At 35.8% G+C, this 24,072-nt stretch overlaps 1 protein-coding gene across 1 annotated transcript; it reads right to left on the minus strand.

Annotated features, from left to right (window-relative positions):
- Window positions 1-310: 310 nt before the first annotated feature.
- lrrc75a (leucine rich repeat containing 75A) lies at window positions 311-20,640 on the minus strand. Its single transcript, XM_073818406.1, has 2 exons — window positions 20,533-20,640; window positions 311-5,403 (listed from the first exon to the last, which is right to left on the minus strand). Exons 1-2 carry the CDS (start codon window positions 20,622-20,624, stop codon window positions 4,575-4,577), a joined length of 921 nt encoding a protein of 306 aa, XP_073674507.1. The 5' UTR covers window positions 20,625-20,640; the 3' UTR covers window positions 311-4,574.
- Window positions 20,641-24,072: the final 3,432 nt, after the last annotated feature.

Here is a 24,072-nt window from a genome sequence, read left to right on the forward strand (position 1 = left end):
CTTATCGAACAGTTTATAGCCCCATTTGCTAATATACTGAAAGGTCGTTATGTTGTAAATTGTAGTAATGAAGAAACGGAAGAACGTAAACACTGTAGTTTACATAAAACAAGCGAGTCCGCGCACGAAATAATTGCCAACCGCTAGATGTCGACATCGATTACTAATAGTTTACGGTCCTCCCTCCTTCCTTCCACTTCCAGCAGTCCCCGTTCAATTACAGTTCAATGTTCCGGTGCACAAACGCAATGAAAACGTTTACATATTTTTCGTTTTTACCACAGCTCTAACAGCCCGACATTTTATGTGCTGTTTAACGCACAAATGAATTGTGTGTTCGTTAAAGGTTTATTGATTTTGATGCCAACAGTCATATACTGTACATTTTGTTGTGTTTACAAACAATCATATACTGTACACATATTGCTGTTCCTTGTCCCCATAGCATTCTCCTTTCTTTATTAACCATTGTGGGAATACAGAAATACTGACAAAACTTGTTGATCACAGCTCTTCAGTGCACTTTTATCAATATATAGTTCCCTTCTTGTAATGACAGAACTTGTCTAGAAGTATGGCTTTGAAAAACAGCAGATTTTGAGGCTACCCGGTGACCATAAAATGACATGATAATCTGGTTAGCTTTACAACAGGAGCTTCCTTTAATTAGGCTTAATAATTAATTGTATAAACCATCATTTGGGGAGGGAGCTAATTCTACTTAAAAAACACTGAACAAGATTTTTGCATGTAAGCATATTACGATATCATACAAAGTAGTACAGTATAAATGGATATAATAAATCCTCATTTTTAATTACGTAATTTTAAATAACGAAATAAAACTAATCTGTCTAATCATTATAATACACTGTCATTAAAACATTTACTGGCATATCAGAACTGGTTTGAATAGTGTAAATCTGTAATTAGGCACTAAATAGATGTTTATACTACGAAATACCTTTATCATTTAATAACAGTGGATAAATAGAAACAAAACCTTAATATCATTTTAGTGTTTAAAGGATCTATTCTAAGAAACGTTGTCTTCAAAATTCATAAGCAGCAACAACAGAATAACAGTATTATATACTATCATATAGCCAAACAACACCTTTTTTCCCCCGTGGAGTGAGTCTTTTCTCTTTGGCTTCAGTCCTGCTGCTCTGTATCGCACAAACACACTGTTTTGGGCCAATGAGATTTTGGTTTTCCACTATATAAATTAGGGGCACTTATTATGAGCTCATCTGCGTCCCATCCACCTGGGACATGCATATTCATTGGACGATACTGAATATAATTTCGGTTGTTTTCCACTGCTGGAGAGAACATGATGCTCGCGACACTCAGATGCATAGATGGACACACCAGCATCCAGCATGTTTAACTGATCTAAATGTGCACCTACAGAGACACACACACGCTTCTCCAGTAGGGTTTTGAACAGGCACATAGGCACACAGAGGTTTGTGGTTATGACAGTGATGGGGAAAACCTGAATGAGAAGGTATATTTGATATTTTTGCACCTAACAAATGAACAATTTCTCCTTTGCAACAACCGCTGTGATTGTCAACCTTATAAAACCTGTTGAATTCCATGACTTCATGGATAACCCGGTCTGAAAACAAGATGGTCACGCTTTCTCTTTTTCTTAAAGGGATGAAGTTTACAGACTCTAATTATATCAGACAGTGGATTATGGACAGGGTCTTCTCTTAAAGACTCAACTGGTTTTCATCGCCGCCTTCTTTTTCCTCCATTTTGTGACTTTTTAAGACAGTGAAGGGATAAACCTGTGTATTTGATTTTTTTATCTCACCAGTGATTCATTTCTTCTTTGCAAAAACAGACAATGCGTTGATTGTCAACCCTATAACACCAGCATACTCTTTTTTTTACCATTCTCTTTTTCTAAAAGGGACGAAAGTTACAGGCTCAAATTAGACAGTGGCTTCAATCAAATAGGGTTGCTCGAAATTAACCAAAAATGAAAATTCTGTCATTAATTACTCACCCTCATGTCGTTCTAAACCTATAAGACCTCAGTTCATCTTCGAATCACAAATTAAGATATTTTTGATGAAATCAGAGAGCTTTCTGACTCTGCATAGATAGAAACACAACTCAAAAAGGTAGTAAGGACATCGCTAAAATAGTCCATAGACATCAGTCATTCAACCTTCATTTTATGAAGCTGTAAGAATACTTTTTGTGTGCAAAGTAAGCAAAAATAACGACTTTATTCAACATATTAAGTCTTCTTGACACGGAAGAGAAGAAATTAGGGATGTAACGGTATCAATATGGTGGTATCATGATAGCAAAGGTGTCTCGATATTATCGTGGTCACATGATGATATGAAACGATAGGTCTTCTGCGCAAAATGTGTTGTTTTTAAAATATGTTTCAACCTTTTATTCTAACATAAAAGGTCTGTTTAGACTTGTCATCTTTGGTTCGATTAAAACAAACTCTGGTGCGATTGCTCTGTTAGTGCGGTTCATTTGAGTAAGTGTGAACGCTGCCATCCGAACCCTGGTGTGCACGCAACAAGCGGACTTAGATCGCTAAAAAGATGGGTCTCGGCCCACTTCCAAACAAACTCTGCTGCGGTTCGAATGAAATATGGCCCACAGACCAAATACTTCTAAACGAAGCAAAAACAGGAAGATGCGAGACTATGCTCAATTTCATAAAGGGAACAAGTTGTGTATCCAGAACAAAATAAGCAGAGGGCAAACGTGGAGCAACAAGGAGAAAAAGTTCCTTTAATGAGCTCTTAGTAGTGAAAATAAAATATACACGCAATAATGAACATGCTAAGTCTAGCAGATGGGTTTAGGTGTATTCGACTTAAAAGCGTTAATTCCGTCACAAAAAAATACGTCATTCAATTCGACCAATCAACTTGTCAATGTACCACTATGCCTTTAGGCTCTGTATCTTTAGGTTCGCTGTCAAAAATGCCAGTGTGAACGCTAAGCGGACCAGGACCAAATGTATCATTTTTCTTTTTGGTCCAGACCAAATGAACCAAACAAACCGAACAACTAGTGTGAACACCCTAAAGTTGTGTTTTGGGCCATTATGCTTCAGCACAGTATCTATCAAACGAACTAAAACTGAAAGCACAATATGGCTTCAGTTCAGATACGAGCCAATTCAATAATTTTTCAATAGAAATTTTCTTAGTTAAAGGTCCACTGAAGTGCCTTGAAACACGCAGCGTTATTCTATGTGGTGACGTACTTTTAACTGAAACAAAAACATATCGCCCAGCCCCGCCCACTAATTTTGAATAGCCAATAGCGTTCCAAATATCTGCTCGGGCCAGAGCCGTTGAGCTCAGTAAAGCCGCATTTGTAAGCTTATGACAGCCACAGACTAATAAATTACCCCACAGATTCAATATGAAACTCTTGCTAAAACGAAATAGTGATCATAATCATGCTGAGGCTGTGTAGTTTAATACATGCCGACCGCACATATGAGCGCATATGATCTGCTCCGGGTAAATGCGTCTCTGTGTAGGGGGCAGGACATTACGGACTCTAGAGAGCATTTGATTGGACAGAACGTTTGATGAGAAACTGAAGTGCACGGTGATATCATCCAAATCCTTGATTCATATTGGCGGAAGTGACGAGACTGTAAGTTTTGAATGCCCATATCTTGTAAACGCGAATTTTGTCTTTGTTTTGCAGCACACTAGCTTATAGATAACCTTAAGGCTAATATATTCATACTAAAAGCCAAAAAACTTTAATTTTGATTTCAGGGGGACTTTAAGAACATGGGTTGGAGCCCTTAATTCTTCATTTGACTTGCAATAATATTGCATCGTAAACTTTATATTGTAATATTATATCAAGAAATTTAGAAGAGAAGAAATTGTCGTATTTATTCATTATTTTGTTGTTTTTTTGCAGACAAAAATGCGATGAAAAAAAAAACAATAAAAAATTTAGAAATTTCAATAAATTTAAGGTTGAACCACTGATCTCAAATGGACTATTTTAACAATATCCTTACTACCTTTCTGGGTCTTGAACGTGTCAGTTGCGTTGCTGTCTATGCAGGGTCAGAAAGCTCTTGGAATTCATCAAAAATACCTTAACTTGTGTTCCAAAGTTAAACGAAGGTCTTACAGATTTGGAACGACATGAGGGTGAGTATTTACTGACAGAATTTAAATTTTGTGTGTGATTTAAATGTGAACTATCCCTTTAAAGGCTTGATGGCTCCAGAAGTATGCTTTGAAAATCCTCTTCACTCTCTGCTTTCGACTCCCTTTTCTATTTGCGACTTGATCTATACATCTACATAACAGTGAAGGGAAAGCCTAATTAAGAAGGTGTATTTGATATTTCTTTTTTTTTTTTTTTTTACCTCACAAGTGATTCATTTCTCCTTTGCAACAACAGACAACCGCTGTGATTGTCAACCCTATAAAACCTGTTGAATCCCATGACTTCATGGATAACCCAGTCTGAAAGCTTGCCTGTCATGCTTTCTCTTTTTCTTAAAGGGACCAGACTCTAATCAAGTTAGACAGTGGCATCAATCAGGTAGGGTTGTTCGAATGACATGCTAACTGGTCTGGGACAGAGTCTTCTCTCAAAGGCTCAATGGCTCCAGAAGAGTGCTGTGACTGGCTGGAGCAGGACAGATGGGAAGACTGGCTTTGTAAGTCCTCTTCGCCCTCTGCTTTGGACACCTTCCTTTCTTTGCTCCTCTTTGCAACTGGATCTTTTACCAGTCGCTGCTCCTCCACGGTCCACATACTGTCGTCCTCATCCTCCTTGCCTTGGACCTCTCTATCAAAGTCAAGCAACTCCTCCATCATGTCTTCGATCTCCATCTCGCCGTCGATCTCTTCTTCTACCTCAGATCTGAGTTCTCCCAAGCTCTCTGTCCTGTTTGCATCATCTGCGTCGTCCTCATCCACTCGGCCCTCCGGCTCACTGGCCTGGCTCTCGCCAAACTCCAGGATGGTGGGAAGGTTGCCCTGTTTGGGGCAACGCTTGCGCAGGCTCACCAGAAACGGTTGTGGGAGGGAGAAGATATCCACGTTGTTCCCCAAGTCAATCCATGTGACGCTGGGGAAGCTGTCCGGGTCTTTCAGCGTGTCTGTGAGCTCTTTGAGCACGGCACGGGTCAGCCTGTTGCCATTAAGGGCCAGGGTCTCAAGGCGGGGAAGGGATGCCAGCGTAGGGAGGAGCAGAAGGAAGGCATCGTCTGTGAGCTCGGTGAAGCCCAGCTCTATGCTGCCGATTCGGGACGCATGGTGATGCAGGTAGGCACAAAGACGCTCCATGTCTTTCACTCCAAGAGGGATGCCAGACAGATCTAATGTCCCACCGGATGGAGGGCTTGAAAGAACTGATTTGAAACTGAGAAAGAGAAAAAGAAGCAGACAGAGAGTAAGAATGTGTGGAGGTGGGAGAATTAACTTTTTATTGAATTTTATAAATCAGAACCATAGAGAAAATATTAACCTTATTAAATGTTAACCAAAGGAAAGAAAATATTAAAGGGGTAGTTCATCTAAAAATGAAAATTCTGTCATTAATTTCTCACCCTCATGGTGTTCCAAACCTGGAAGACCTTCGTTTAACTTCGGAACACAAATTAAGATATTTTGGATGAAATCTGACAGCTTTCTGACCCTGCATAGACAGCAACGCAACTACCACGTTCAAGGCTGAGAAAACTAGTCATGGTACTTTCGTGAATGTCTGTTGAAGACTGACATAATATTTTCCATTATTTTTGTTATCTTTACAAGAAAAGTATTCTCGTAGCTTCATAAAAGTAAGGTTGAACCAGTGATGTCACATGACTATTTTAACACTGTCCTTACCACCTTTCTTTGTCAAAAAGCTTTTGGATTTCATCAAAAATATATTAATTTGTGTTCCTGAGAGTGAGTAATTAATTTTTGGGTGAACTATTTCTTTAAGAATTTTACAATTCCTAGCACTTCACTAAAAAATACAACCCATTTGCTGGTTAGTATTAGGAACTGAAATATTATGTGGCACAAAATGATAATCTCTAAAAAACATACAATTCATTTAATAAAAAAATTAATATGTTACTTTTGCAGAGAGTAGAGCACGAAAAGGTATGGAAGCCCATTTCTGCCACTGAATTAAAAATAAAATAGCTTATTGCGATTTATCTCACAATTCTGACTTTTCCTGTCTTTTTTTTTTTTAGAAGTTTCTCTCTTCTAAACTTTGAACCGCGAGATTTAAACTCGTAGATCTGAGAAATGAAGTCAGAATTGTGTGATATAATCGCACATTGCAAGTTATAAAGTCAGAATTCCGAGATATAAACTCGCAATTCTGTGAACATAAATTAACGTCTTTTTTCTCCTCAGAACTGGTTTATAACTTGAAATTGCGAGTTTATATTTCACAATTCTGTGAAAAAAGTCAGAATTTTGAAATACAAACTCACTTTAAAAAAAAAAGTCAGAATTGTGAGATACAAACTTGCAATTGCGAGAAAAAAAGTCAGAATTGCGAGAAACAAACTAGCACTCACAAGAAAAAAAGTCAAAATTACGAGATACAAACTCGCAATTGTGAAGAAAAAAAAGAAGTTTATTGGAAGTTTATATCTTACAATTCTGACTTTATTTCTCGCAATTGTGCGTTTATACCTTACAGTTCTGAGAAAAAAAAGTATTGCGAGATGTAAACTGGAATTGCGTGAGTCAGAATTGCGAGATACAAAATCACAATTGCGAGAAAAAAGTCAGAATTGCAAGATACAAACTCGCAATTGTGAGATACAAACTCGCAATTGCGAGAAAAAAGTCAGAATTGCAAGAAAAAAGTCAGAATTGCGAGATACAAACTCGCAATTGCGAGAAAAAAGTCAGAATTGCGAGATACAAACTCGCATTTGCGAGAAAAAAGTTAGAATTGCAAGAAAAAAAGTCAGAATTGCGAGATACAAACTCGCAATTGCAAGAAAAAAGTCAGAATTGTGAGATACAAACTTGCAATCACGAGAAAAAAAGTCAGAATTGCGAGATACAAACTAGCAATCACGAGAAAAAAAGTCAAAATTACGAGATACAAACTCGCAATTGCGAAGAAAAAAAAAAGTTTATTGGAAGTTTATATCTTACAATTCTGACTTTATTTCTCGCAATTGTGCGTTTATACCTCACAGTTCTGAGAAAAAAAAGTCAGAATTGCGAGATGTAAACTGGAATTGCATGAAAAAAGTCAGAATTGCAAGATACAAACTTGCAATTGTGAGATACAAACTCACAATTGCGAGAAAAAAGTCACAATTGCAAGAAAAAAGTCAGAATTGCGAGATACAAACTCGCATTTGCGAGAAAAAAGTTAGAATTGCAAGAAAAAAAGTCAGAATTGCGAGATACAAACTAGCAATCACGAGAAAAAAAGTCAAAATTACGAGATACAAACTCGCAATTGCGAAGAAAAAAAAAAGTTTATTGGAAGTTTATATCTTACAATTCTGACTTTATTTCTCGCAATTGTGCGTTTATACCTCACAGTTCTGAGAAAAAAAAGTCAGAATTGCGAGATGTAAACTGGAATTGCATGAAAAAAGTCAGAATTGCAAGATACAAACTTGCAATTGTGAGATACAAACTCACAATTGCGAGAAAAAAGTCACAATTGCAAGAAAAAAGTCAGAATTGCGAGATACAAACTCGCATTTGCGAGAAAAAAGTTAGAATTGCAAGAAAAAAAGTCAGAATTGCGAGATACAAACTCGCAATTGCAAGAAAAAAGTCAGAATTGTGAGATACAAACTCGCAATTGCAAGAAAAAAGTCAGAATTGTGAGATACAAACTTGCAATTGCGAAGAAAAAAAAAGTTTATTGGAAGTTTATATCTTACAATTCTGACTTTATTTCTCGCAATTGTGCGTTTATACCTCACAGTTCTGAGAAAAAAAAGTCAGAATTGCGAGATGTAAACTGGAATTGCGTGAAAAAAGTCAGAATTGCAAGATACAAACTTGCAATTGTGAGATACAAACTCACAATTGCGAGAAAAAAGTCACAATTGCAAGAAAAAAGTCAGAATTGCGAGATGTAAACTGGAATTGCGTGAAAAAAGTCAGAATTGCAAGATAAAAAGCCGCAATTACCTTTCTTATTTTTTATTCAGTGGCGGAAATGGGCTTCCATAAAAAAAGCTTTATAAACTGCTGAGGAACTAAACTTTATATTACTAACAATACTAATAAAAGAATAGACTGTGCAGTTTAATTTATTGAAACCCATACCAGCTTTAACATTTTATTAAAACTCAGAGACTATCAAAGACTGAGGATATCGTCTCATTGAGGGAAACTGAGATCTGATTGAAAGGATTGATTTTCTGTAAATGCATTATAGATTCAAAACGGCCCCTGGAAATACGAACGGCATAGAATATAAGAGTTAATTTAATCACTATGTCAGTTGTTACTGTCAAATATGGATTAAGAACCGACGAGAGATAAATGGAGTGATAGTGGGGAACAGAAGACGAAGACAGGAAGAGAAGCTGATTTATTAAGTAAAAGAGAACAAATGCGTTGCTTCAACCGCTGCACATGCAGCAGACTCATAATAAGCTCAGTGTGCCACCACAGCTTGCCAGTGTGCGAGTGAAGAGAGAAAGAGTGAAAGCGAGAAAAGAAACGGCGAGAATACTAATTCATAATGTGGCCGTCGCTAATTCACACCAGGACATGCATATATCTTGTCGAACTGGCATTTGAGGAAGAGAGAGGAATAATAACCATCCTGATTTGACATGCTATGCTCATTCTGAATGATATATTTCCCGCCCTGCTCTGATCCTGTCATTGACCTAGCAAATAAAACACCAGCAAAGTCAAGGAAATGGCTAAACCAGAACAGGATATCAACTCTCCTGATATTACTGGCCGGAATCCCGAATCCCACGCTCTTTAGGAGAAAAAGCCTTTCCCTCTCTCAGTAATCTCACCCTGAATGCATCTGACCCACTTACATTCCCTCCTTAGCATTTGATCATCTCCAAATGCTCTCATTAACAAAGCAGGGATGTTAAGTAGAAATATTAAAACTATCTTTCAGCAAAATGGGATCTGCCATGTGACTTTAGAGGACAATTTGAAAAGTATTAAAATTTTCAAAACTTTTACATAATGTCTCAAATGCCCAAATTGCTTATATAACTCTCCAGTTTGAAAAATCATTGGTTGCTTTAGCATTTTTCATATACAACCTATAACACCACAGCAGTTTTTGAGTGCTTAGAAAACAGGAAATGATATACGACACTGTTTGTAATCAGAGATTTTGCAATCTACTTAATGCTTAATTTACTTAATGTACCCTTTTAATTTATCTGAAATTTAAATCACCCCTTGAATAAATTAAATCCAGTACAGTGCAACAAAGAGAGTATCGAGCAAGTCTACATTTTCAATTTCTGCAGAAATTTCTGCTTGTTTAGTATGGTGTCTTTACTTGCATCTCTTGATTTTTTTTTTTCACACAAGACTAATTATCGACCTGGCAGCAGGTGTGTGTTGTGAAAAATCCTTCCGTTGCATCGTATTTCCTGTGAATGTAAATAAAATCGGGTTATTACTTTAGTGTGATAGATTGAAACAAAGACTTGACTTTAGACAATATGGTTGAAGTTTCACATTCTCAGCTTTAAAGAAATAAACCCTTTCAATTACAGTCAAACTGAAGAGCAGCAGGTGGGTGGGAGGGTGTCAGATACACGCCATACTGTATTGCATTGTTACATTTCATTCACATTCTGTCAGAGGAAATGAAAGGAAAAGAAAGGAAAACTCTAACACCCAACCCTGAAAATCAGTTTTATGCGTGTCCTATTGAACATAAAGAGCAGCAGTATAAGAAAATTACTGCATATCTATAATTTACATAGCTTTTTTTTCTATAAAGAAGCGAATACATTTACTTAACAAATATGACATTACAAAACGTTCTCTTTCAAATAAAGCTGAATAAATAAGAATTAGTTCACTTCCAGAATAAAAATTTTCTGATATTTTACTCACCCCCATGTCATCCAAGATGTTCATGTCTGTTTTTCTTTAGTTGAAAAGAAATTAAGGTTTTTGAGGAAAACATTCCAGATTTTTCTCCATATAGTGGACTTCAATGGGGATCAACGGGTTGAAGGTCCAAATTGCTGTTTCAGTGCAGCTTCAAAGAGCTCTACATGATCCCAGCTGAGGAATAAGGGTCTTATCTAGTGAAACGATCTGTCATTTTCTAAGAAAAATAAAAATGTATATACTTTTTAACCACAAATGCTTGTCTTGCACTAGCTTAACTTCAAGCATTACATAATCATGCACGTGTGACGTAGGGAGAAGTAGCGACCCTGTGTTTACAAGGCGAACGTGCAAAGTCTAACACCCTTCACAAAAAAAGGCCTTTTCTTCTACTTCAGCTTCTTTGACTTTTCCTTCGACATCGGCTTTTTCTTTGACTTTTTTTCGACTTCAGCTTCTTCGACTTCAACTTTTTCGAATTATGCTTCGAATTTTTCTTGGACTTCTGCTTCTTCGAATTCTGCTTCTTCAACTTTTTCTTTGTCTTCTGCTTCTTTAACTTTCTTGACTTCTGCGTCTTCGACTTTTTCTTTTACTTCGTTTTCATCAACTTCTTTAATTTTTCCTTCAACCCCTCTTCTTTGACTTTTTCTTTGACTTCTTCGACGTTTTCTGCGACTTCTGCTTCTTTGAATTCTGCTTCAACGTCTTTGACTTCTACCTTTTAGACTTTTTCTTCTACTTTGGCTTCTTCTACTTTTTCTTTGACTTTGTCTGCTTTGACTGTTCCTTGACTTCTGCTTCTTTGACTTTTTCTTCTACTTCGGCTTATACGCCTTCTTTAATTTTTCCTTCGACCTCTGCTTCTTTGACTTTTTCTTCAACGTGTTATGTGATTTTTGCTTTTTTGAATTCTGCTTCTTCAACTTCTTTGACTTCTACCATTTCGACTTTTTCTTCTACTTTGGCTTCTTCCAATTTTGTCTTTGACTTTGTCTTCTTTGACTGTTCCTCGACTTCTGCTTCTTCGAAGTCTGCTTCTTCAACTTTTTCGAAGTCTGCTTCTTCGACTTCTGCTTCTTCAACTTCCTTGACTTCTGATTTTTTTACTTTCTCTTCTACTTGGCTTCTTCAACTTTTTTTTAGATTTCGACTTCTGCATCTTCTACTTTTTTGAATTCTGCATCCTCAACTACCTTGACTTTCGCTTCTTTGACTTTTTCTTCAACTTCGGCTTCTTCGACTTTCCACAAATGCTCATTTTGCACTAGCTTGACCTCACGCATTAAGTAATCATGCACGCTTGAAAAAAGGCAGAAGTAGCGTCTCAGTGTTTACAAAGCGAACGTGCAAAGAAAGTCAAACACCCTTCACAAAAATAGGTAAAACAACGTCAGACGATTTTGAAGTTGGAGGAGAAAATTAAATGTATTTTTTTGTCCTACCTTACATTTTTGAACCGAAGAACGCAGACTAAGAACTAACCACGCATGACCTTTCCAACATGATTGCTTAATGCGTGAAGACGCTTATGTACATTGACGAGCATTTGCGGTTAAAAAGCATATAAATTTGTATTTTTTTTTAGAAAGTGACTGAACGTTTCACTAGATAAGACCCTTATTCATCACCTGGGATCATGTAGAGCCCCTTGAAGCTGCATTGAAACTGCAATTCGGACCTTCAACCTGCTGATCCCCACTGAAGTCCACTATATGAAGAAAATTCCTGGAATGTTTTCCTCCAAACCTTCATTTCTTTTCGACTGGAGAAAGAAAGACATGGGGCTTGAATGACATGGGGGTGAGTAAATTACAAGTAAAATTTTATTCTGGAAGTGAACTAATTCTTGAAGCATCACAACTGCTTTTAACATAATAATAAATGTTTCTTGAGCAGCAAATCAGCATATTAGAATGATTTCTGAATGATCATGTGACACTGAAGACTGGAGTAATGATGCTGAAAATTTAGCTTTGCCATCACAGGAATATTACATTTATTTATATATTTAAATATATATATATATATATATATTTGAATAGAGTTACTTTAAATTGTAATAATATTTCACATTATTACTGTTTTGCAGTATTTCTAATAAAATAAACACAGCCTTCGGTGAGCATCTATCAAAAATATTAAAAATCATACCGACCCTGAATGTAGGTCATTAAAATGGCATAAGACCATCAGATAATATGTTGAAGACTCTTGGATAATAAGTGTGGTAATTATGACCAATTAAGTGCTCAGCCTATCATTATACTGCTCTATTCTCCAAGAAACTGTTGAAAGGTTAGCACTGTGTGACTGCCAGAGCAAAATGAAAGATTACCATCACTGAACTAAATCCTGAGATAAACCTTCTTTTGCCGTGAATGTAAGGATGAGTGAATGTGGGCGCTAATAATTCATTTTTGCTTAGTATGATGCAGAACATATATCATTTACAGTCTATCATTTGGTGTCCCATTGCTTTGACTTTATATCTAAATTGTAAAAATGTCATGATTTTGACATAAATCTAAATTGATATTCAGTTCACTGTAATAAAACAAAATAAAATAATAAAAAATGTATTTGGTAGTTATTTTGTTGACTATATTTCACCCAAAAATGAAAACTCTGTCATTAATTACTCAGCTTCATGTCATTCCAAATCCGTAAGACCTTCGTTCATCTTCAGAACACAAAAATACATTTTTGATGAAATCCGAGAGCTTTCTGACCCTGCATAGACAGCAACACCACTAACAAGTTCAAGGTCCAGAAAGGTAGTAAGGACATGGTAAAATAGTCAGTGGTTCAACCATAATTTTATGAAGCTACAAGAATACTTTTTGTGCAGAAAGAAAATAGCACAAAAAAAAGAAGAAATGTGCATTGAAGATTGACACAGAAGAGAAGAAATTGTTGAATAAAGTCATTATTTTTGTTTTCTTTGTGCACAAAAACTATTCTTGTAGCCTACCGTAACTATTCATTACGGTTCAACCATTAATGTCACATTAACGTGGTAGTTGCATTGTTGTCTATCCAGGGTCAGAAAGCTCTCGGATTTTATCAAAAATGTTCTGAGTATGAACGAAGGTCGTACTGGTTTGGAACGACATGAGGATGAGTAATTAATGACAGAATTAGCATTTTTGGGTGAACTATAATAATGTACTTTAATATTAAACTTACTTAATATAAAACAAAAACAATATTGACTTCCTAAGATGTTTATGACATTCAGGGCCAATTTTGTATCCAGTTCACGGGAAGTGCCAGCATCTTTGTTTAAGCTCTCCATGTAATGACTTTGTAAAGCTGACTTCAAGCAATTTTCTTTGTCAAACAGCTCTTTTTTACTCTTCCTCTCAGGCATCAATGACTCTGATGTGACAGCTGTCTGGATGGCTATGCAAATCAATACAAAAGCATCAATGTAAAGATACCCCTAATTGAAGGTGGGTAGTTTCCACATGCCAAATGAAACGTCAAAGTCACTGCTCGAATAAAGACAGACAGGCAAAGAAATTGAAAAAGCCAGAGATGCAGAAAGCTGTAAGGAACAGGGCAGGAATGAATATCAATAGCAACTTCATCATCATGCCACATTCAAAACCTGCTGTTTCTGCTCTCAGGCAGTAAAGAGCGTGAGCAGAAGAGGACAAGAAGACAAGAAAAAGAGGCTCTAAACCAGAGCTTAAGCCACTGGAAATCTAGCAAAAGGCAGAACTGTGAGGTAATCTGTTGAGGAGAGGCAGCATTAGAACGACTCAAGAGATCATATGAGGAGAAAATAGAGGGATGAAAAATAGGAGGGAAAATCTAGAAGGCAGAAAGAATTCGGCAGACATGCCTGAGAGATGACGGTATGATTTCACAACAGCCCTTATTCCACACCCTCTTCTACTCCTGTTTTATAGTCTCAAATCCCTTTTTCGTTTAACACAACCTCACAGAGAAACAGTTCTAGCTATCAAACACCAGTGAGTTTGTTATTAATGTGGGTGTTATAGAAGCAGATCGTATGCTAAAGCTAGATAAAACACTGTCGCCTCTGGACATGATGATCCAGAAAGCTCTGGCCTTCCTGTGTTGAGATGAGGAAGACATTCTTCATGGCTCCTGACAGCCGTGGGCTGCTTGTTATGGACTAAAGGGTCTCTTCACCACATGGAGACCAGACGAGGCCAATGCGTTTCACATTTCAGTCCATGAAACAATAGAGGTCATGTAGTGGGTCTATGGCATATCAGATTCCACCTAACAGGTTTTGCTTTGAAGAAGCGATCCAAATACTCAACAACATTTTTAGTCCAGGCAAGAGCTTTCAAATATCTTGTGTTCATTAAGACCTGTTTACTATGTTCCATTTGCATTTAACAATTTGGCAATCGACTCATATATTATATTCAGCGAGAGTGGGCGATACTATTGGCATTGTGACTGAGCAAACATATGCAAATGAGCAAGATAAAAACATTCTAAACAAATGCAAACATTCAGGTCTTTTTGCACCCACTTACATTAAACAGATTTGGACTCCTCTGTGTTAATAAATACACTTTATCATATATAAATACAGTATGTATTTACACTGAAGATAAATGCGTGTTACTGGGTAAACTAACAGATCAACACGTCCGGAGCAGATGTATAATTTCCTCCGGGTATATGTAGACTTGCAAATCAGAATTGATGTAGCTTCAGTGTAAATATTTGCATGGAGGCACATAGATAAAACTGCACAGTGCACACACACCATGAGTAATGCTGCCTTGTTCAGATAAACACACACGTACCGCAGACCAACATCTGTTGCGTGTGAATTCTCTATGAGAAAATGGGACACCTGTGTGAGAGACTGTCTCACGGCGGAGAAGGTTAAGGTCATGTTAGCACTTAGCCATTACTAGAGCGGAGAGGGAGGAATCATTAAGGCAGAGGGAAAGAGAAGGGTAACTGAAGGAGGCATAAAATGATGAGAGTTAAAAAATCTTAAAAAACTGCACATAAACTAAATTTAAAATGAAAAGCGAAAATAAAAACAAATTGAAAATAGTTCATCAATATTATAATAATATTTAAATAAGAATAAAATAACACAGCTGTATTAAAATGTTCTACTTAGAGGAAAATATGGGTTGCTTTTTTTAAAACCCCAATTTTAATCAAAATGTACACTTATTCATAGATGTATAACCAAAACAAACCTATAACCATGGAACCTTTCCTTTTTTAAATAGTGGAAAAAGTTTCTTTAGATTTTATTAAAATGTTCTTCACACTAAGAAAAAATGATAATTTTAAGAACTCTTCAGTGAAAGGTTAATTTTCTTTTCTTCTATGGCTTCTATGGAGTTCAAGTACTTAATCTCAGGTGCTTCTAAAAAAGAACTTTTGAGACTTATATGAATTAGAAATATTTGAGTCAACATTAAACCACTATCTTGGCAAAACTCAGCAATGTGACATTGCTGAGATTTCTTCTGAGACTCTTCAGAAGATTTGAGATTACTGGTTGACTTTTTCTCAGATGAACAATCTGAGAAACATATAAGGGAAATAAAAAAATAAAAATGGTTCTTTCATTTCACCAAAAGGTATTTTACAGTGTGTCCTTCATGGTGCCCTTGCATTGTCAAGCTCCAAAAAAAATCAAAATCAAAAAACATCTGAAAAGCAGTCATCTATATTACTTGTTCACTACATTACAAGTCTATGGAAGTCTGTTTCCACTGAATAAAAAATAAAAAAAGGTATTTGCGAATTTTTTAAGAGTTCAAGTAAATGTAATCTCAGAATTGTGTGATATAAACTAAACTAATTCTGAGTTATAAAGTCAGAATAGTGGGATAAACTAGCAGTTATGAGAAATAAAGTCAGAATAGTGGGATATAAACACAACTGTGAGTTAATATCTCACAATTCTGACTTTTTTCTTAGAATAGCGGGATAAACTCACAATTGCAAGAAATAAAGTTAGAATTGCAAGATATAAACTTGAAATTGTGAGATACAAAGTCAAACTAGTAGGATATAAACTCACAATTCTGACTTCTTTTTTCAGAATTGCGTGATATAAACTGATAATTCTGAATTATAAAATCAGAATATCTGGATACAAACTAGCAATTTGCAAGGAATAAAGTCAGAATTGCGAGATACAAACTCGGAATTGCTAGAAATAAAGTCAGAATTGTAAGATATAAACTCACAATTCCAATTACAAAGTCAGAATAGTGCTGGATATAAACTCGCAAATCTGGCTTTTTTTCTCAGAATTGCATTATATAAAATGATAATTCCAAATTATAAAATCAGAATAGCAGGATACAAACTCGTAATTGCGAGAAATGGGGTCAGAATTGCAGGATATGAACTTGTAATTGCGGGAAATAAAGTCGAGAAATACAATTTTGAGATATATACTCGCAATTGACTTTTATTCTCAGAACAGCGAGTTTGTATCTCGCAATTCTGATTTCATTTAGTAGAACTGTGAGATATACGCCTTAACTCAATTGCAAGTTCCAGTTCTGAGGGGGGGAAAAAAAGACTCACATGCTCACAGAATTGCAAGTTTATATTTTGCGATTCTGACTTAATAACTTGCAATTAATTGCTTGATATACAGAAAAAAAGTCAAAATTGTGAGTTTATATCTCGCAATTCTGACTTCATTTCTCAGAATTACGAAATGTAAACTTCCAACTGTGAGAAAAAACTCATAATTGTGAGATAAAAAAGTCGCAATTGCCTTTTTTATTTTTAAGTGGCAGAAACAGGATTCCATAGAAGTCTTCTAATACCATGAGATCTTTAACAGAGAAACAGACCAATATTGTTATTAACAAGGTCTTAACTTGACAATCTGCAGTGGTCACCATTCACTTTCAAACACAAGAATTTGAGAAAATAGTGACAGAATTTTCATTTTCGTTGAGCTATTCCTTTGTTTTTCTTTCCTGTTTGCACCTTCAGGCTGTGAAATTATTTGAACTCCTATTTCCCCTGGACGGTCCAATTATTGCCGATCTGATGAAATCACATCCGTAAACTCATAGTTCAGGCAGAACAAACAAAAGCGCTCAAGGAAGTTCAAACAGAGAATAAGGAGACCCTCAGAGGCACAAAAGCATCGACAACACGTCGAGGAGAGGTGAGAACGCTGTCTGAGAAACACTTCTTTTTTTAAACCCCAACAGCTGCATTCACATCTGTGACAATAACCCACACCACAGCACAGAACACAACATAAGCGTAACAAATAAAGAGCCGTGTGTGGTGTGACTCAGACAACAGCGGCGCTCCATCAACAAAAAGCACCCGGCGAGGATTAGACAACACAACCGGAGCGGATAAAAAGAAGAAAGTATCGAATCCGGTCTAGGCAGAACACATGCCATCACATTCCAGCTTAACCATGCAGTGAATGAACTGCGGTAGGGGACTTCAGCTGTTTTATCCATGCATACGTAAGTTAGGGAACAGAATAAAGGCGTCAGCTAATCTAAAGTGTATCCATTGACACAGGAAATAAGTACAGCCTAGTATTTCCTCATTTACACATTGCACAGTCTGTGTTTTGACTATATTAATGGCAGTTGGAAAGGAGCCACATAAGTATGAGTCTACACCACAGAACCATGTGTCAGCAAAAAACCACACGGCACGCAGTGGGAGGCTGCTCTTTCATTCACTGACTCACTCTGCAGAATAAACACAGCTCTTATCATCAATGGACAGAGAGGAAACGGCTGAAAGCCCCTTTGAGGAGCCAATTCACAGGTGATGAGATTTGGATGGTATACGCAGCTGTTTTGGAGATATAATATGAGATATTGTGTATTGAAACAATTTGGGGGTATCAGGACTGTAGGACCCAATCCTCAAATGAAACGCTCCATTAGTTGTGTGGTTTTTAAAGCGCAATTAATCCCTAAGTGCTGACGAATCAGGACACGGACAAACAACTGGCAAAGCCATGATTCATTTTGACTGCCTGACTGCAAAGTCAGAAAGCCTTTTATTTTTAAACCAACTAATCACTTTAATTAATGAACAAAGTGAGGCACTTATGAGCCACTAGGCTACTGTGTGTGGGCTTCAATGTAATTTATAATGTCGCGTTAAATGCAATGTTTTCATGTGAAATGAAAGTATGGTGGCAGAAGAGACCTAGACATCAGAGAAAAAAATAAGAAACACCAAAGAAAAATAAGAGAAAAAAGAAATGGAATGTGAAAAATAAAGGAAAGAGACAAATTTGGACATAAATGTCCCTTCCAGAATAAGGATGTTGCTAATGAAGCACTGAATCATGTAACTGACGTATTGAGTCAGTGTAATTGATCCATTGAAAAGAATTAATTTGAAAGAATGATTCACTAACTTGCAAGTTCTAGCTATATAGAGTCAAATCAAGTATTTGAGAATTTTTTTATTTTTATTTTTAAAGAGTTTATTTTTTTTGCCTTTATTTAATAGGACAGATCAGAATTGACAGGAAGCGAAGTGGGAAAGAGATGGGGGGCAGGATCGGGAAAGGTCCTCGAGCCAGGATTCGAACTCGGGACGCCCGGAGCACAACAGCGTTACATGTCGGCACACTGCCCACAAGGCTATAGGCGCCGACAAGTATCTGAGAATTTTAAACAAATATAATATTTAAACTTTTACATGACTTGAAATATTATTTGTTATTTATACAAAATTAAATATTTAAGAGCATATATTCAGCAAATACACAAGTATTTAAAGATTTTGGGGTCAGTAAGACTTTTTAAAGAGAAAAAAGTTTTCGGTAGCACAATTGTTTCCAACATTAATAATAATAAGAAATATTTCTTGTGCATCAAATCAGCAAATTAGAACGATTTCTGAAGGATCATGTGACACTGAAGACTGTAATGATGCTGAAAATTTAGCTTTGGATCACATGAATAAATTACATTTTTAAAACATATTAGAAAACCATTATTTGAATTTTAATTTCAAAATATTAGTTTTTACTGTACTTTTCATCAAATGAATGCATCCTTAGTAAGCATGAGAGATCATTAAAAAATGTTTACCCAAACTAAACTTCTGAACACCTAGAACAAAATTGTACACTACCAGTCAAAAGTTTTTGAACAGTAAGATTTTTAATGTTTTTTAAAGAAGTCTGTTCTGCTCACCAAGCCTGCATTTATTTGACTCAAAGTACAGCAAAAACTGTAAAATTGTGAAATATTTTTACTATTTAAAATAACTGTTTTCTATTTGAATATATTTTAAAACATAATTTAATCCTGTAATCAAAGCTACATTTTAAACATCATTGCTCCAGTCTTCAGTGCCACATGATCCTTCAGAAATCATTCTAATATGCTGATTTGCTGTTCAAGAAACACTTTTATTATCATTATTAATTAAATATTATTAAATTAAATTTTTTCAGGATTCTTTGGTTAATAGAGAGATCCAAATATCAGCATTTATCTGAAATAAAAAGCTTTTGTAACATTATACACTATATCATTCAAAAGTATAATTTTTTAGAAAAGAAATTCATATTTTTTTAGCAAGGATGCTTTCAATTGATCAAAAATAATGATAAAGACAAAAAGACAAAATATTTCAATTTCAGATAAATGCTGTTTTCTGAACTTTCTATTCATCAAAGAAACCTGAAAAAATTCTACTCAGCTGTTTTCAACATAACAGTAATATTTCTTTTTAGCAGCAAATCAGAATATTTGAATGATTTCTGAAGGATCATGTGACTTAAGTAATGATGCTACAAATTCAGTTTTGAAATCACAAGAATAAATTACATTTAAAATATATTCAAATAGAAAACAGTTATTTTAAATAGTAAAAATATTTCAAAATGTTATTGTTTTTGCTGTACTTTGGATCAATAAATGCAGGCTTGGTGAGCAGAAGAGACTTCTATAAAAAAAAAATCTATTTTTTTTATTTTATTTATTGTAATTTAAATAAGTTTAAATAATTGTATTTATTGTAATAAAAAAAATCAATTTTTTTTTTTTTTTTTTTTACAATTTTTGTAATTCAGGAATGAAAACATTTAGTAATGTGCAATTTCCATGGTAAAGCAATGTCAGATTTTAAAATGGTTTTCAAATGACGAATTCTGAGATTTGAAGTTTTCAATTGATATACTTTCTTATGATTTCTAAAGCGTGATAGGGAAAAAGGCAATGAAGAAAGTCTTTTTGCATACATATACATACGGGACAGTGACAGTTAAAGGGTTAAATTATTACCAGGTTTTCCATACCCATGGGAAACCTGAGAAGAAAGATAAGTCAAGACTAAACCAGAAGAGAAACGCTGTAAACTGAGGTATAAAAAACCCTATCTTTGTACTGAGGAAAGTAAGGCAGCATATGCCCTCTCTGCCTAAAATCTGAGGCCTCCTCTCTGCTTGTCAGCTCTGCTTTCTCACCAGGCCTGTGGCTTCCTCTTCAGCAGCCCCTGCCGTCTCCACTGGGAGTGTGGGCTCAGGTGGTAGGTCAGCTGACGGCACACCTTCTCCATGGCACCCAAAGCATCTCCCTCCTGACAAAGACAGAGAGAGAGATCACATCAATCAAGCTGTAACACACAGCAGGTTAATGGGAACTGGCAGAAGATCAGGGTATCTGAGCCCTCAAGGTAAAATACAAATGTTTTTGACATTTATGATGACAGAGGAAGAAAAGCTATATAGACGACGGACATGTCACAAACACAATCCGGCTCTATCATTAGGTCATCTGAGGTTAGCGAGTGTGTATGTGTGTGATTTGGTCAAATGCATTAGGATGTAATGCATTAGCAACAAATTGATGTATTGCATGGTCATCTCTGGAAAGCTTTATTATTTTTATTCACATTCATCACTGCCTGAAGCAATCCAATTTGCAGAGAGACATGAACACTCACACACACTGCCAGTAACTGCCACACTCCTCTAGACAGAAACACATAAGTTACCAAAAAAGAAAAGCACTGCATATTCCTGCAGTGCTGCCAATAATTAAATCTAATGCACTGATTAGGGCTGGGACACGATTAATCGCGATTAATCGCATCCAAAATAAAAGTTTATGTTAACATACTAAATGTGTGTTTACTGTGTATATTTATTATGTATATATAAATACACACACAAACATGTATATCAAAGAAAACTGAAAATAAAAATTAAATTAAAATAAATAAAATATTTATAATTCTATATATAATCTAAATTAAATACAAATATAACTATCCACACATATAAGTATTTTTTAAAGGCTATACATGTATGTGTGTGTATTTATATATACATAATAAATATACACAGTAAAAACACATTTAGTATGTTAACATAAACTTTTATTTTGGATGCGATTAATCGCGATTAATCGTGTCCCAGCCCTAGCACTGATATAACATTTCTGGATGATAACCAATAGATGGCTAATAAATATTAAAGAAGACATCGGATGCTAATTTTCTCACAAGTTGGTATGTTTCTTTAGGTTCTTAATGAAATGTCTGCAACATACTTTGGTTAAAATTCCTCAATTGTCATGTAAAACAACACCCTTTTTACCTTGTCAAAAAAGCTCTGTTCACAGCGACCCATTTCGGCCCATGTCTCTTTAAATGATAATGAGCTACTGCTCTTCTGTTTTTTTGTATATTTGGTGTCGCATTACCATCAAAAACAAAACGAATTCACTGTATCCTCAGTGGCTCTTATGTTCACTTTTACATCCAACTACAAAACACCTGCATTGCTTACTAAACACTGTTGTCGCTACAGCTGAGTGCGAAGAAAATGACGGGCAGTGTACAATTGGCTGAAAGGGAAAATATGACAATATGGGGCAGTCTGTCAGTGTTTGTGGGTGGAGCCTGAGCAATATGATTACATACTGCTCAGAAAATCAAAACGGCTTGAACATTTAAACTTCATAAACACCATGTAAAAGTGAATTTTGCATCCAGTGTCGCCTTTAAAACTCTATACTATTTTGTACATTTAGAATTCGAAATGTAATATGAAAATGAGTATTTAATATTGTTAATAATAAACTATATAAATTCAACTATGAATAGTGGTAAACTAAATATAAAAATAACGAAATATCCAATACCAATTAAAACCAATGAATTTAACTAAAAATTAAAAACTATTAATAACTAAAAAGTTAAACAAATGTCTCTAATATGGAACAAATATAATGTTCAGCCCTAAAAAAATATGCAACATGTTGTGATCAGTTACAAACCATTTTGTTTAATATAAATAAAGCAGAAATAAAATAAAATATAAATATAAATGTTAATTGGAGAAACTAAAACTTATAATGTTGCCTTGGCAGATAAAATAAGTTTAAACTTAGGAAATAAAATGACTAAAACTAAAATCTGTAATTAAATAGAAGTATTAAAGGGATAGTGCACCCCAAAACTGAAATGACCCTATTACTTACTCACTCTCAAGCCATCCTAGGTGTATATGACTTTCTTCTTTCAGACGAATACAATCAGAGATATATTTAAAAATGTCCTGGCTCTTCCAAGCTTTATAATGACAGTGAATGGGTGCTGAGATTTTGAAGTCCAATAAAGTGCATCCATTCATCATAAAAAGTACTCCACATGGCTCCAGGGGGTTAATGAAGGCCTTTTGAAGTGAATCAATGCATTTAAGAAAAATGGTAACTGTTGTACACATATAGGACGCAGGCTCCGGTGAATATGCTCCGCGAGAAACAAGTTTTGTTTACAGCAAAGGAAAACCTTGTCTTCTCTTGGCTTCGAAATCCTATGACATTTCTCTTTAAAAATCCAAATTTTTCCTTAATTTGTGACCAATGTTTTTGTTTTACTCTCTCCTCTGCGCTTTCGCATTCGTCACGTTTGCCTGCATACTACGTCAACCTCTGTAATGCCATTTTCTTGCGTTTCACATGTACGTCAGTTAGCAGAAGCTAGAGGTTAGGGGTTCTAAAATTTTAAATGTATTAACCCCCCAGAGTCGTGTGGAGCACTTTGTATGATGGATAGGTGCACTTTATTTAATTTTAAAATCTTAACACTCATTCACTGCCATTATAAATCTCGGAAGAGCCAGGACATTTTTTTTATTTAACTCCAATTGTATTCGTCTGAAAGAAAAAAATCAAAGGTGAAATCCTGGTTATGAGATTTATTTTTATTGTGCATTAAGAGTAATTTTGTTGTGTCATGTTAATCACAACTGAAACGTACAGAGGTTTATTACTAGAATTACATTGATTTGCTTCAGGTAATAAATGAGGTTCAGTGCACATCAGTGAATGAGAGGGCACTGCTCATACATGACTAGATTACCAATTACCTGTAGTGTCAAGTACTAGCACTTGTCTGTTCTGTGGCTCCAACTAAGAATCAACAAAAATGTCTCAACATGCAGAGTCAGCTATAAAATTCACAATACCGGGAACACATTTTTATAGCTCTTACACTGGGCCAAATGACATTTGTTTTTATCAAGAAGCTATCCAAGCTAACAGTAACACAGCATTTCATCAAGGACACTTTGTCTGTGCTCAGGTGTTTGTATCCGCACCGGAAACATCAATATGTAAATCAATCCGGGCCATCACATCTCTTCGCTGCACCAGGCCTTGACCTCTGCAGAGGATCAGAGATAGAACTATATCTGTGGATATTGAGATGTCTGGCAAACACACCCTATGTGTTAGTAAAGCCTATGGGCTGCTGACGGTGACATTAACAGTGCCACATGGCTGGTCATCTCTAGTGCGGATCCCCCTGCAGACAGACAGTAGGTCCCCTGGCAATGTAATCATACACCCAGCGGGCTCTGACAGCTCTGAGAGTGTAACAGACAGCCCAGCTTTCCTTTCGTCACATCACTGAGCGTGTCTCTACTCTGTCTTCCTCCATCGCTACTTACAATTACAATAACAACACTTAGAGAAAATGTCACCTTATGCACTTGTGC

This window comes from Garra rufa, chromosome 14 (genome assembly GCF_049309525.1).
Source record: "Garra rufa chromosome 14, GarRuf1.0, whole genome shotgun sequence".
NCBI lineage: Eukaryota > Metazoa > Chordata > Actinopteri > Cypriniformes > Cyprinidae > Garra > Garra rufa.

What these genes read in the sequence shown, in the direction of transcription:
- lrrc75a (XM_073818406.1), bottom strand. Translation starts at nt 20,624, where the DNA reads ATGGAGAAGGTGTGCCGTCAGCTGACCTACCACCTGAGCCCACACTCC. An exon ending in AAGAGGAAGCCACAGGCCTG is followed by an intron (nt 5,404 to 20,532) that starts GTGAGAAAGCAG and finishes TCTCTTTCTCAG; the next exon opens with TTTCAAATCAGTTCTTTCAA.